The sequence below is a fragment of the Candoia aspera genome, chromosome 4, assembly GCF_035149785.1.
Source record: "Candoia aspera isolate rCanAsp1 chromosome 4, rCanAsp1.hap2, whole genome shotgun sequence".
In the NCBI taxonomy this organism is placed as follows: Eukaryota; Metazoa; Chordata; class Lepidosauria; order Squamata; family Boidae; genus Candoia; species Candoia aspera.
Window position 1 is genome coordinate 99,541,132 of NC_086156.1, and position 13,399 is coordinate 99,554,530.

General features: G+C 43.3%; 1 protein-coding gene across 1 annotated transcript in view; it reads right to left on the reverse strand.

Annotated features, from left to right (window-relative positions):
• Positions 1–13,011, reverse strand: part of LMTK3 (lemur tyrosine kinase 3) — a 30,262-nt gene extending 17,251 nt beyond the window's left edge. The window contains exons 1-9 of the mRNA XM_063301859.1: positions 12,924–13,011; positions 8,846–8,979; positions 8,456–8,606; positions 7,555–7,631; positions 6,412–6,530; positions 5,499–5,586; positions 4,433–4,581; positions 3,258–3,342; positions 2,819–2,940 (exon numbers count right to left, since the gene is read on the reverse strand). Coding sequence (XP_063157929.1) covers positions 2,819–2,940; positions 3,258–3,342; positions 4,433–4,581; positions 5,499–5,586; positions 6,412–6,530; positions 7,555–7,631; positions 8,456–8,606; positions 8,846–8,979; positions 12,924–13,011 — 1,013 coding nt within the window. The remainder of the gene's footprint in view (positions 1–2,818; positions 2,941–3,257; positions 3,343–4,432; positions 4,582–5,498; positions 5,587–6,411; positions 6,531–7,554; positions 7,632–8,455; positions 8,607–8,845; positions 8,980–12,923) is intronic.
• Between the last annotated feature and the right edge of the window lie 388 nt (positions 13,012–13,399).

Here is a 13,399-nt window from a genome sequence, read left to right on the forward strand (position 1 = left end):
AAGGCACCCCCACACTACAAATAATAGTAATAATAACAACAACAATAATGGATAGTCCCATCAACCCTTGAGGGTAGATATTGACCACTTTGAATAACCCTGGTTTAACCATTATTAAACCATGGTTCAACAACCTTTGGCTGGTTACATACAACCCATAAACCATGGTTTACTAAAAACTCTGGCTAAGTTTACACAGTATTCTAATGAGTCATCTTTACATCCCTCTAATACTGCACAAAGACACTTCACTAACCATTTTTCAGGGACCTGTCCTCATGATATCACCGCTGTCTTATCCCCAGCCTGCTGCAGAGGCAGCCTAAAATCATCTCTGATGGTAAATTATGTTCCCTGGCTCCTGACCCAAACCTTGCTGTGTGAACAAACAATGATGTCTTGATTATAATGCTGGCAATGATGCAGTCAAGGGCTGTTATCATCCCAGCTCCTACTAGCTGCTTGAGGCTGTTGTGGGCACTGCCCTCTCTGGCCACTTTAGTTTTGGCTGCACAACCAAACAGAAGTATGCGTCTCCCGAATGCCTCAAACGCGGTTTGGAAAGTGCTGATTAGGCATTTCAAGTGATCATGGACTACCAATATTCCAGAAGAGTGGTACATCTCTTTTTTAAACACATGTTTAACAGTCTTGTGAAAACGAGGTAGACCTTTCAAAAATATAGTAACAATCTGATCAATTTAATCTGGGAAAGAGAGTCAAACTCTGCCAGCAGTTTCTCGTTGCTTTAGTCTCAAAGGAGAGCGCGACAGATGTTCAGTTTCTTTCATGGTCAAGTAGTTTTGTGTGACCACACTTTTTACTGCTCTGATTATTTCGGAGGGTGCAGCTATTTTGTGTACTACGTAGAATATTTATGGGTGCTGTGGGTCATGCCGGTTGGTGCCAGTGCTGCAGTCATCACATAGTATTTATCAGTTTGGGATATACAAGAGTACGGAGTAAAATTGACAAGACTTCTGAGGCTTCCCCTTTCCCCCCTGGCTTAGCCTAAACATGGGCCTATCGATCTTCTAGAAGACTGCCATTCCCATGTCAAAAGATAGACAGACAGACAGACAGACAGATATAGAAAGACAGACAGACAGACACTGTATTTCCTGTGTGATAGGTCTACAAGCTCACTCCCACTCTTCTCCACCAACCTGTCATCTTGAATATATTTTGATACAGGAATATCTAGCATTCTTGTGGAAAACCAGCTTTTTCCACACCCAGCTAAGCCACCATTGCCTTACATTTCCAGAGGCCCCATCCACTTTCAGCCACATATTATGAACTCAATTGGTGGCTGATTTTTGCACTGACAGGTGAGGAGGGAAGGGAATCCACCCATCACTGCCTTGAAACTGGTCTGCCTTACTGTGATGACTGGAATACTCAACTTCCCATTAAATCCAACTCATAAGCATTTACTTAGAATTCTCTTTAATGGTGTGTAGCATTCAGCACAAAGAAAAAAATTGCGAATGGAAAAACCCGTGCTTTTCTCCCATTAAACATCTTCAGTGAATTCAAATTCCCCCCCCACTCCCCATCTCAGGTATGCACCCCTCCCTCTCGTGCCAGTTAGTGTAAGAATCTGCAGCTATCTTCAATGGCTCCTCACAAACAACCTTGGCATTGCAAGATAGTCCAAACAAAATGATTTCACACTCCAATGATGTTCCCCTCCCGTGCCTTCGACTCACAGGAATGATACACATGTTGACTGAAACATGCATGCGAATCCAATCAATTGTTCTGGGAACGTTTGATCTGGGAGCATGACACTTACATCTATAAGAACAGCACTACTCCCCAGCCTTGTTGCCGAGGCACATTTAAGCTGTGGGACTAGCATAATTGACATCAACGTACTTTTCTGGTGACTAAAGGACAGCAGCAATGTGTAAAGAGGAAGAACCCTAAAATAAATCTTATGTGAACCAGGCCTTAGAGCTGGTACCTCAAGGCATCAGTATGTCCACAGGCATCTTTTGGCAAGATTTCTGACTTTTTTGACTCTCAGTGGGCCCACTAATCTTGATTAGCACCGCAGCACAGTCCTTTGTTTTGGAAGGATGCCACTGCCCCAGAAAAGGGACAGTTGTAACTATGGACAGTCCAGAGCTTGGGGGTTGAGACTAAGAGGTTTGGCAGGTAGGTCAGCCATCTGGTAAATCTGGTAAATAGGCAACTCCTCTCTCCTAGCCATTTTTGGGGAGCACCCATAATATAATTCCAAATATGTCCATTTGGCCAGAAACATGGGGGTGGTGGTCTACTCTAGAGTAAAGGATCATGGCAGTCAAACCACTTACAAGGTTTTCGTTACTAAACTCTATTATGTTTTAGTTTATGGCTGAACAGGAAAGAAAGAGGAAAGTGAAAATCACATCCTTGAATAAAAGAACATTCATAACTAAGAGTATTGGGGTGGGGGGCTCAAAATAGGGGGCAAAGGGGAATAAATGATGAAACTTGTGTGATCGTACAAATGCCACAACTTACATATTTGCATCAGTATACAGTAGTGCAGCATTTGCATTATCATTCATTCATTCATTCCATTTGTATGTTGCTGAATTTACCAAGGACTCCCAGTAGACATCACTGCACATGTGTTGCCACTGTGGCATCACAGTGGTTTACTGAGGATGCCTGCCCTGGATGAAGGTGTGCAAACACCGAGGAGCATTTCTTTGTGGACTTGGAAATGTTTGTTTCAGCTTTAGCCCAGGTGGAATGTACAGTATATCCCGCTTAAGAATACAAATTGAATTTCCCCAGTCCAAGAGGCATCCTTGGGACTCACCAGACATTGCTTTCCTTGGTTTGATCCACAACCATGAGATTTCCGTGCATCTCATCCAACAGCTCTGGGGCAACCCAACGCAAGGGGATCCAGAGCCGGTCTGGAGTGATGTAATAATCTTCCTATGAAACAGAAATGAAAAATGGCACAGGGCAGAAATTGAGTTGCAAGCCTCCAACATTTCATAGATCCTGTGAGGTTTTCAACTAACACTAACCTCTCTAAGCCCCATGCAATATCATATACTAGTTTGCTCCAAATTAAACTGCTCATAATGATTTCCCTGAAGAAAGAAAGGAAGGTTTAATCTCACAATGAATTAGTACTGTTGGGAGAAGACTTTGAAATGTTCTTCAAAGAATAAATTGCCACATCTACCCATTGCCTAAGACTCCTTTGAAACCCACCTTAGATTCTTTGTGGTGCCTTCACCCCATACCTTGTAGTTGTTGTGTGACAGGCCATAATCCCCAACCCTCACTGTGAGATCCGAGGTCAGCAAGCAGTTCCGAAGTGCCAGATCACTGTGGAGGACAAGAGTTAAGTTAGCATGACTTTGAGACAAATGAGAAGGGAGACTGTCCCATTTTTCACCCTTTCTTATAATAAACATTCCCAATATACATAGTGAGGATAAAAGTTTTTTATTATGGTTTTTTTTAGGCGGTAACCCATGTTTTCTTCAAGAACTCAGAGGATACCTTTTTATCCTCACAATAACTTACAAGGATAAAAAGGTTGGGATGCCCTAGAATGGTAAGATGGGATTCTGCAGAATCTTGCTGTGTGACCTGTTCACTTTCTTAACTCCTCCTAGGACTGGCTGATCAACCAGAACTTCTCTATGTGTGTATGCGTGGGTGTGTATGCCGTGTGCGTGTGCAAGTGCACCTTTAAGTCAGTATTGACCCCTGGTGACTGCCTGGACTAGTCCCTGTAGTTTTCTAGGCAAGATTTCAGAAGTGGTTTGCCATTGCCTCCTTCTTAGGGCTGAGAGAGAGGGACTGGCCCAAAGTCACCCAGCTGGCTTTGTGTCCAAGGCAGGACTAGAACTCACAGTCTCCCAGTTTCTAACCTAGTGCCTTAACCACTACACCAAACTGGCTCTCTAACCAGAAGCTTGGCCCTCCTTATATTGTTAGAATAGAGCTCCCAGTTACTCCAGCCAGCATTATCAATAGTGAAGGATGCTGGGAGATATCATTCTCAATAACATCTGGAGGGCTTCAGGTTCCCAAGCCCTGGACTAAATAAACCAGACGTGTTTTGTTTAAAGGGTCATCCAAACCCAGCATCTTTGCTTGTTGCATTCTTTACATACAGGATTGTAAATGAAGGCCTATTCTTGGTATACAAATTCTGGCTTGCAAAACAAAAAGGCAGAATACTGGATCTGAGCAATATACCAAAAAAGCCTGATTTGTATAGCTGATCATACACTAGAACAGTGTTTCTCAACTTTGACAACATTAAGATGTGTGGACTTCAACTCCCAGAATTCCCCAGCCAGCATGCAATTCCAAATCTCACACTCTCCTCAGTTCCTTTTGCACCCTGGTCCACACTTCCTTTCCCGAAGCTGCAAAAGTTTAGACTTCCAGCTGTCATCCCTACCTGTGAATGTAGTTGTTTTTATGCAAGTGTAGCACTCCCAGTGTGATTTCATAGGCCATACGCTGCAATGTGCTGAGATCACGTGTCAGTAAGTCAGGAGTCATTCCATCTGCTTTGCGTTGAGCTCGCAGGTAACGTTTCAGATCTCCCTGGGGGGACACCAAGAGAGAAGAAGAAGGTGACTGAGTTTGCAAATCTAGCCCCAAGTTTTCTGCGATCCAGGAAAAGTACACAGACATTTTTGAAGAACCCAAGATATGCTTATTGTCATTCAAAGCTCCCTTTGTCCATACATCCTGCCTTCATTCTAAACCAGTGTTTCTCAACCCTGGCAACTTGAAGATGTGTGGACTTCAACTCCCAGAATTCTCCAGCCATGCTGGCTGGGGAATTCTGGGAGTTGAAGTCCACACATCTTCAAGTTGCCAAAGTTGAGAAACACTGTTCTAAACTGATTTAATGAAAAGGTCAGGTAGATTTGATTGTTATAACATCACAAAGCCTATTTGGAAGTTAGGGAGCAAGCACTGGCCTCACTCAGACCTGTATTATTCAACTATATTAATAAAGCCACACAACCTATTTGATGAGTGCACACCAACTCAGACTTCATTTTGTATTTTTAAGGACTTAAGTGTCTGTTTTACAGTTTGCCCTGCCACTTTCAGGTCACAGTGATGGCCATCAGGTAGCAGGGTTGCTGTGTCGGATATGGACTTCTCACAGTTATTGCTATCACTGTCTTAAAAGTAAGTTGTAATGAAAGAAAAATATGAGGTTAATATTCTACACAACTGTTGCCTACAAGGAAAGCCGGCTCCCTACTTCATTGATGCATGGTTCCACTCAGGCAATAGATCAAAGCAATTCTGAATGAATGGCTGTAGAGAAGGTAAGGTCATTACAGCCACACTGGCAAGGGGATAGAGATTATTCTAGAGCACTGATCTGGTGGTTACTGCAGACTTCAGAGCATTGAGGCATGGGGCATTCCACAGTCATGACCACAGGATTGAGCTTCAGTGATTCTCTGATCTGATTTTCACTTGGGTTCCAGTTGACTTACCAGTTGGCAGAATTCCATGATCAGTAGGAAGGGGATGGTCTCTGTGCATAGGCCGAGGCATTGTAGTATGTTTGGGTGCTGGAGGCTTCTTGAAGGCAAGGGGGAGACATCGGGAAAGACACAGAAAGGGCAGGAGAAAGGGATAAGCACTTCTGGATGACCAGACAAGGATCTCAGTGAGTCTTGACATACATAGGGAAATCCCTGCTTCTTTCTTGGACAGCAACCCCACATTCTCTGCTGTAACCTACAATTTGGTAGCAGCCCCAAACTCCCAACAGCTCTGCAGTTGCCAGAAAGGAGATTTCTTTTTTCTTTTTCCTTTTTTTTATTATTAATTGTTCAAATAAATGTTCTGGTTTGTTATGAGGTGGGATAAGAAATTAAGAATAAGTATGTGGATTGATTTCAAGGCCGTATGATTCTATTTTTCCCTAACAATTCAAAGTTGGTTTGATTTTTTTAAAGGTTTAATAGGGACAAAGAAGATGAATATGTTAAAGATTGTATGATTAAATAGGCTAAGAATTTTGGTACAATTTTATGCCAGAAAGGAGATTTCTGAGCCATGACAGAGATGTAGAAACCTTTACGGGTGTATCCCCAAACTTGGTTTCCCTAGGCCCCTTGCTTCCCAGCCTGGGGATTGCAAACTGCTTCAGTAGTGAATCCATGGGCTGGGTTTTCCTCATCTGAGAATACCTTGCCCAGAAGTATTATAGGGCTTAATATCCATAGTAATACAGTGAAGAGAAAAACAATTGAGAAAACAAGGTAGAGATGAAAACAGTTTATCACTGGGGCCCTTCCCCTGGCGCAGTTGCAGCATCCCTGACATAGACACAAATATTTCACATGGAGATTCCTTACCCCACACCTTTGCCCCCTCATGTCAGTTTCTTCTGCTTCTTACCGATAAGGCTGGGCCTCTGACAAGAACTTCCTCTGTTCCAGTGGCCCGGCACTCACACGCAGCTCCTTTACCACCACCTGTGCAGGGGTGAAATCTGAGAATATTTCACCCAGAATAACCTATATAAGAAAAAAAAATGGAAACCACCATGAAACATTGGTGCCTGGTAATAACTTGGTTATATAGATCATATCTCATTTGTCATTAAAGTAATTAATGAGCTCATTGACTGCTAACCGATTTCCAGGTACAATTTAATTATCCATACAATCCTAAACAGTTGGTTCTGGGGCAGCTGAAAAATTACTTTTATCGTAAGAGAAGCAAAAAAGGAAGACACAGGAAGGCAAAGTAGAAATATCTCAATAGTGCCGGAAAGTATTCAGGTCCAACATATTCTTGAATAGGTAATAATTCTTTCTTCATGAGCAATTTGAGAAAGTAGACTTTTTCTACTTCTTAGAAAGTCAAATGGCTCTAGATTGAAGTCAGTGAATGTTAGGTTTAATAATGTAGGAACCAGGAGTTTTTATTTCCCTGCTCTTCTCCTTTGATTGTTCATAGCTGCCAAAAACTGTGTGATCAGCTTTGGAAGATCCGATCTCCCATCCAGAACCTCAGTTTATATTCCCCAATATGTCACTGGGTGCTGTGGGATAAGCTTGGTTAAGTAAAGGCCGGGCACAGAGTTTTTGCAATCAAGGTTCCTTGTCTGTCAAAAAGATGGGTTACCTCTAACCACGAAAGAAGTTCTTGCTTGTTGTAGGCTATTTTCTGTAACCTAGCAATTTTACTTTCTGCATTAAATTTTGCCATTTGCAATTACTTGTTGAGCTTTTTTGTTTATTTGGTTGCTGTTTTTTAACTTATTAGAGTTTTACTGCACAGATGTGTAAAATGCCCTTGCATCTTGTTCTTTTGTTGCAAACTACTCTGGAAGTTTTTCTGAAGGGTATTGTTATAAAGTTGTTTTAAAGTAATCACAATAAATGAATGATTTGGTGGTGCACCATATATTCTGTGATTTGCCCATTGCTATTCCATTCACAGGACTCAAGTCAACTCTTGCTGGAAATGTGGAACCAATTCCCTGAATTCCATTCTTAAATCACATCCACAAAACACTGAAATTTTCTTACTCACTTTTCCAAACCAGCCATTTCCAATCTCCTGCAGATAACTGAGGTGTTGTCTACTGAGTCCCAAGTGTTTCACTAGATCTGAAAGAGGAATATAGTGTTCCAATAATGGAAGTCAAGGATGCAGCGCAGAGGTCACAGGCTAAGCGTTTTGACTCTTCCCATGCCCCAAAGCTATTAGACCAAAAATAAAATGGTGTTGCGAGATAAGCTAGAATAGCCTTCCACAGTATGATGCCTTCCAGACAGTGTGTCTATAAGAAGCCATTGCAGTCAGAGTATGTGGAAGTGGTTGTGGGAAAGTGCTCATGAGATGAAAGAGGGTGAGATGGTCTCAGTTAAAGCAAAAGTAAATTGGGAACAGAATTCCTGGGGTTTCCAAAAATGAAAATGAGGTGAAGTTGAAGGAGATCTGGAGACCTGGATGGATCACTGCATAAACCAGTGGCTCATGAAAGTCAACAGTGTACATACATATAGACTAGAGCAGGAAGACAGGAGAGAAGACAGACCGACCGACAGACAGACAGGCTGACAATACAAGGGACATTACACAGAAGAAACAGCAGGTGTCACAAGAGGAGAGAAGTACAAAGGCAACAATCTATGGCCAAAATAGGAAGACAAGGTCAAATCTAGCCAGCTAGAACCCTAGATTAGGACATAGCAAATACTCAACTGATAAATCACCAGAGACATTTCCGTTCTATGAAAAAAATACAAACCCTGGTTTTCTACTCTTTTCCAACTTTTATGCAAAGTATATAGTATTTTCATTCTAAAGGTGCCACAGTCTAAAGCAGCCTTCCCCATCATTTCAAGATTCAGATGGTGGGAAAGCAAGGGCAATATGGAAGGTATCACAAATAAAGAGGAAGACAATCATATAACCTCCTTCCCTGTACCTGTTTTGGGCATCTGTTGATTGGAAGATGGGAGCGAAACCTCAGAAAGAGGCAGAATGTAGACATCTGGGATGGACTGGGAGGACGAAGTCTCCTCTGCAGGTGGTGTATACTCTCCAGAATATTCTTCTCCATCAGGGTTCTCAAATTCCTGTCAAATAGACAAAGGCAAATGTCAAGATGAAAAGAAGGGTACTTAAAGGATGTCTGACAGCATCTCCACGACTTATATAATATTACATTGTGCCATCCTTGAGTTTAGTATGACCCAAGTCCTGAGTCAGGAGGTTATAATACCTGTCTATATTTAACAGAATGCAAAGCATTTTTGAAAGATCTGCCTTTTGAAAACACATCATGCCCACCTCCCATCCCCACCATCTAGCTCACCTTGAAACCCACATCACCCCTCTTGCAGCACAGGCAGGTGAGGAGGAGGAAGATAAAGGCCAACAAGCCTGAGCAGGAGATCAGTACCACAGCATAGGGAGGGGCCAGGGGAGCCCGGCCCTGAGACAATCCATCTGAAGAGAAGATACAAAGAGTAAAGTAGGACACATACCTTAAAACAACATTTATAGCTAGCTGTGTTCGCCTGGTAGGAAACAGTAGGAAATATGAGGACCATCTAAAATATTCTGAGTGAGCGTTCATGTTTTTCGGAATCGCTCGGTGAAGGTGAGATATGGATTAATGAAAGGATGGAGGACAAATGTTAAGGAAGAGCTGTAGTTTTTTCTTTCCATGAACTACCCTTCAGTGATTATTGTTCCAGGTTCATATTATCTTGTAGAAAGGCAGAAAAGCAAGATAGAAATTGATGATGATGATGATGATGATGATGATGATGATGATGATGATCCAATCTAACTCCATACTTCCATGAATTGCCACAAATACTTCTTTCCCTCCTCTTCTCAAACTGCTAGTATTTGTCTTCTGACCAACATGCTCTTCCCATTTTTGGTTTCGGCCAAACAGTTCTTCCACCCCTAGGATGGCCCTGTTGTTAGACAATATGAGGAGGCTGTCTCACTTCATGCTGTGAAGTGTCTCAAGACAGAGCTATAGGGACTAGACTCCCAGCTCTGCTTGTTGGCAGGCATGACAGAAGATGGTGCTCATTGCCATTATTAAAGCAAACATCACCTACTGCCACGATCACCTTCTGTCCCAAAAAATCTGGGAGAGAGGCAGTGCTGTGGGTCCCGTCCCCTAAGCAGTTCCATCAGCAGGACCCCCAGTAGGGTCTTATCCATGGTGGCACCCCTCCTGTGGAATAACGTGCCCCCATATCTATGGCCTGCTACTTCCCTGATGAGCTTCTGCAGAGAGGTGAAACCTGGCTCTGGGAGAGAGCATTTGGGGGATGTTAAGTTTGCCCCCGCTGGAGTACACCATTATGGTTTACATTGTTTTTTGTTCTTTTTAATCTCTGTTTCTGTTGTGTGCCTCTCAGAGTCACTTGGAGTGGAGTGGCATGGAAATGTCAGTAACCAAAAAAACCCCCAAAGAAATAAATAAATAATTGAATGCGGGGTGCCATTTTATCCTTCACTTCAGGTGACAAAATGTCTTGGGCTAAGCCTATATCACCTTATATTCTTCCAGCTGCCAATATAAGATGAACACTACGTTTTAGGGGCCTTGAACACACTCTCCTCTACCCCACCAATTAAAGATGGTGGTGACTGATGCAGTTTTTTCACTCACTGCTCTGCTCCTGGGAGCAGGCTGAATGCCACACCTTTGTCCCTACTTCTTCCTGGATATGTACCAACCCATGGTACACAGCAGAGGGAGATGCTCAGCAAAGCAGAGAAGCTCTGAGCTTGGTGGCTGTAAGATGCACCACCATCTTTATTTTCCCAGAAGGCTTTTGGGTTCAAATTCAACCTTGGAGATATTCTGAAGTAATAAAGATGGTAGTCCCTGCTCCACACAAACATTTCTTATCAAAGTGCAATGAAAAAACTCTCTGAAGATTCAAAATTATTTTTAAAAGGAGGTTACATCGTCTAGCCCAGTAGACTACAACCTGTGCCCCATCATGCAGGTGCTTTTCAACAGACAACTTTCATGTGTTCACTCTGTATGCTTTTATCTCTTCATCCTTTGCTTTATCCATCCTATTCCAACCATTCACAGTCCTTCTATCAAATGATGCAAACAAAAAGCACCAACTTCAAGTTGCGTACATGTGATTTTCAGATTTTGCTAAAGCATTATGAAAACAGTACATACCTACATTAGAAGCATTGCATTAGAAACTGTTTCATGATCCTGCCTTCTCCCTCAAAGAATCTATAGAATTGTATTTTTCTTGGGAAATGTTATCCTCTCTCTCCCAGAAAGCTTAGATGTCTTTGGAAACAGAAACGACAATTTAATCGGATGGTACTAAAATTAGGCACACAGTCACATTTCTAGAGACCAGCCTCCCTGTCATGATCTGGTCCCTAGGCATATATTTATTTTTTATTGATTACATTAAAATTGGTATTCTGAGGCCTCTGGCTGCTTACACCAGATTTTCCATTATGCATGGACAAAGTTATGCCAGAAATGGGAATTCACCTTGTTCCTGTAGGACAATGTAGCAGGCTACAGGTTTCCTGCTATTGCTTATGTGAAGGCTTGGTAGCTAGTCACAAGGAATATTTGCTAGTAAAGCCGAGGTGTCATCTATCCCACCAAGTCATATAGTCATGGGACAAATGTGTTGGGCTCCAACCTTCAAAGGCACTGCTGGCTGGAAATGATGGGAGAAGGAGGGCATCAGATTGGGGAAGGTTCACAGAGCTGCAGCTTCTTCTAACAAGCTAAGTGACTGTAATTTGCAGAGATTTGAAAAGCACACTTTTCATTTCCCGAGGGAGTCATTAACCTTTGTTTCCTGAAGACAACATCAGAGGCACAATCTACGAAGCCATCCTTAATGCTTGGCCCAGGACTGCCTGCCCTTTCTGACATCAGAGCAAGTAAGCCAATAGTAACTAGTGTGGCATTTCTGGACTTCCAGCCTGCATTATGACACCAGATGTATAGAAAGACAGACAGATAGAGGTAGGGAAGTAGAAGGATAATGCATCAGAGCAGACTGAATTGTCAAGAAGGGGGAGTGGAGATAGCTTTGATTATAAATTATAGGGGGGGAAAAACCTTTCCAGCTTGTTGCAATAATAAACATGGTACAATCTCCTAGAATGAAGCAACTGGCAATTTCACAATCCTTTAATAATCCAACCATGCCTCAAAATTCTTGAATTTTGAGGCTCATTATTCTTGGGTATTAATATTTGAGTTTAGTCCTATATCAGAGAAGGTAAGGGACCAGTGGGTCAGACCCAAAATCCATCAAGTGGACCATATTTTTCTGGACACTAGCTAGGCAGTTGTTTCCCACAGGTATTTCCTAGTCCTAATTATTGCATGTACACTAGATACCAACCCTATCAGGACAATCTTCATTGCACCTATGTTATACAGCCTGAGAGTGATAGTTCCCACAAGGTATCCACCAAATTCATGGTGAATCTGAGGGTTGGACCCAAGTCTGCCAAAGCCTCCTTGAACACCATGCCCAGCAAACCCATGCCTTCTCTAAACCTCCCATCAGCACATAGCTATCAATTTGTTTCTGTACCTAATCTCCCATTTGCTCCTTCTTCAACATACTCTTTACACATTCCTTCATCTTTTCTTCATCTCAATCATGAAACCTTTCATCATCTTCTCCATCTCAGACATACTCCATCCTTACACAAAACCCTCAATGAGCCCCACATAATACCTCTTCACCAATGCCAAGGGTGCATCCCAACTGAGTCTCCCACTTTCCATTGATGACTGTCAGACCAAACACAGATGGCATCTCTGGGTGTCACTGACCTGTCAGGCATAAATCTCACACCCACCTCTCAGACATTCCTCCCCCCCATCACTTTGTTTTCTTTGTAAGCAAATATTTATCCTAGATCTCCCTTACCATGGAATGACTCTGGACCCCTCTTCAGGGATCATGTACAAAAATATCCCTCTCTTTCCAAATAACTTCTGCCCTGCCTCTACTGCCTTAGGGAGTGGCTTTGATTTTCTCCAATTCCAATTATCATTAACAACAGGGGAGGGTAAGGGGAAGAGGATATGGAACGACACTGCTGCTTTAAGGCATCTGACAAAATCCCAGCATCAATGTGTTTGCTCTGTATAGGAATCCCAGCTGTCCCTGGAGAATGGAATTTATAACCCGGGTGCCCCCTCCCCACCAGGTCTGGAAAGAACCCACTGTCCCCACTTGGCACCCTGGAGCGGGTGGGGATCAGGTCCATCAGGCAGATACCTAGTTGCACAAACAGGTGGCCACAGATGGCTGGGTGAGAGGCAACCGCAAGCGAGAGCAAGTCGGGTGAGGGGGTGGCCACTGGCAACGATGCCCAAAAAACCCTTGCCACCTGCCCAAACTCACCATTTTCCGAAGGCGCTGCCAAAGCTTTCTCCGGGTTGAAATACGACATGGACGCAGCCAGGAGAAGGAAAGGGCCTTGCCTTAGCATCTTAGGGGTAGTCTGGAATCATGGATCAGGAAGGAGGGGAAGAGAGGCAGGGAGAGGTCTCAAGATGCAGGTGCAGGGGTGCTGGGCGAGAAATCGGCTGCCCCAGCAAAGCAGGGAGTGGAGAGGAGAGGCACAGTGGGCTTCAGACATCAGAACTGACAGAATGGAGCAGGAGGCGCCGGGAACAATGGTCGCAGCACCCAGGAGGCTGTGTTGCCCGCATCCCTAAGTTGATGTGCTACCGCTTGGCTGGCTGCTACCTGCCTCTCATTTTCATGGACTTCGTTGCCCGCAGAGGAAAACGAGGGATGGAAAATAAATTAGGAGGGTGGCAAAGGATATCAAAGGTGAAACAAATGAGAGGATTTGGGGGGGGGGGATTGTAACA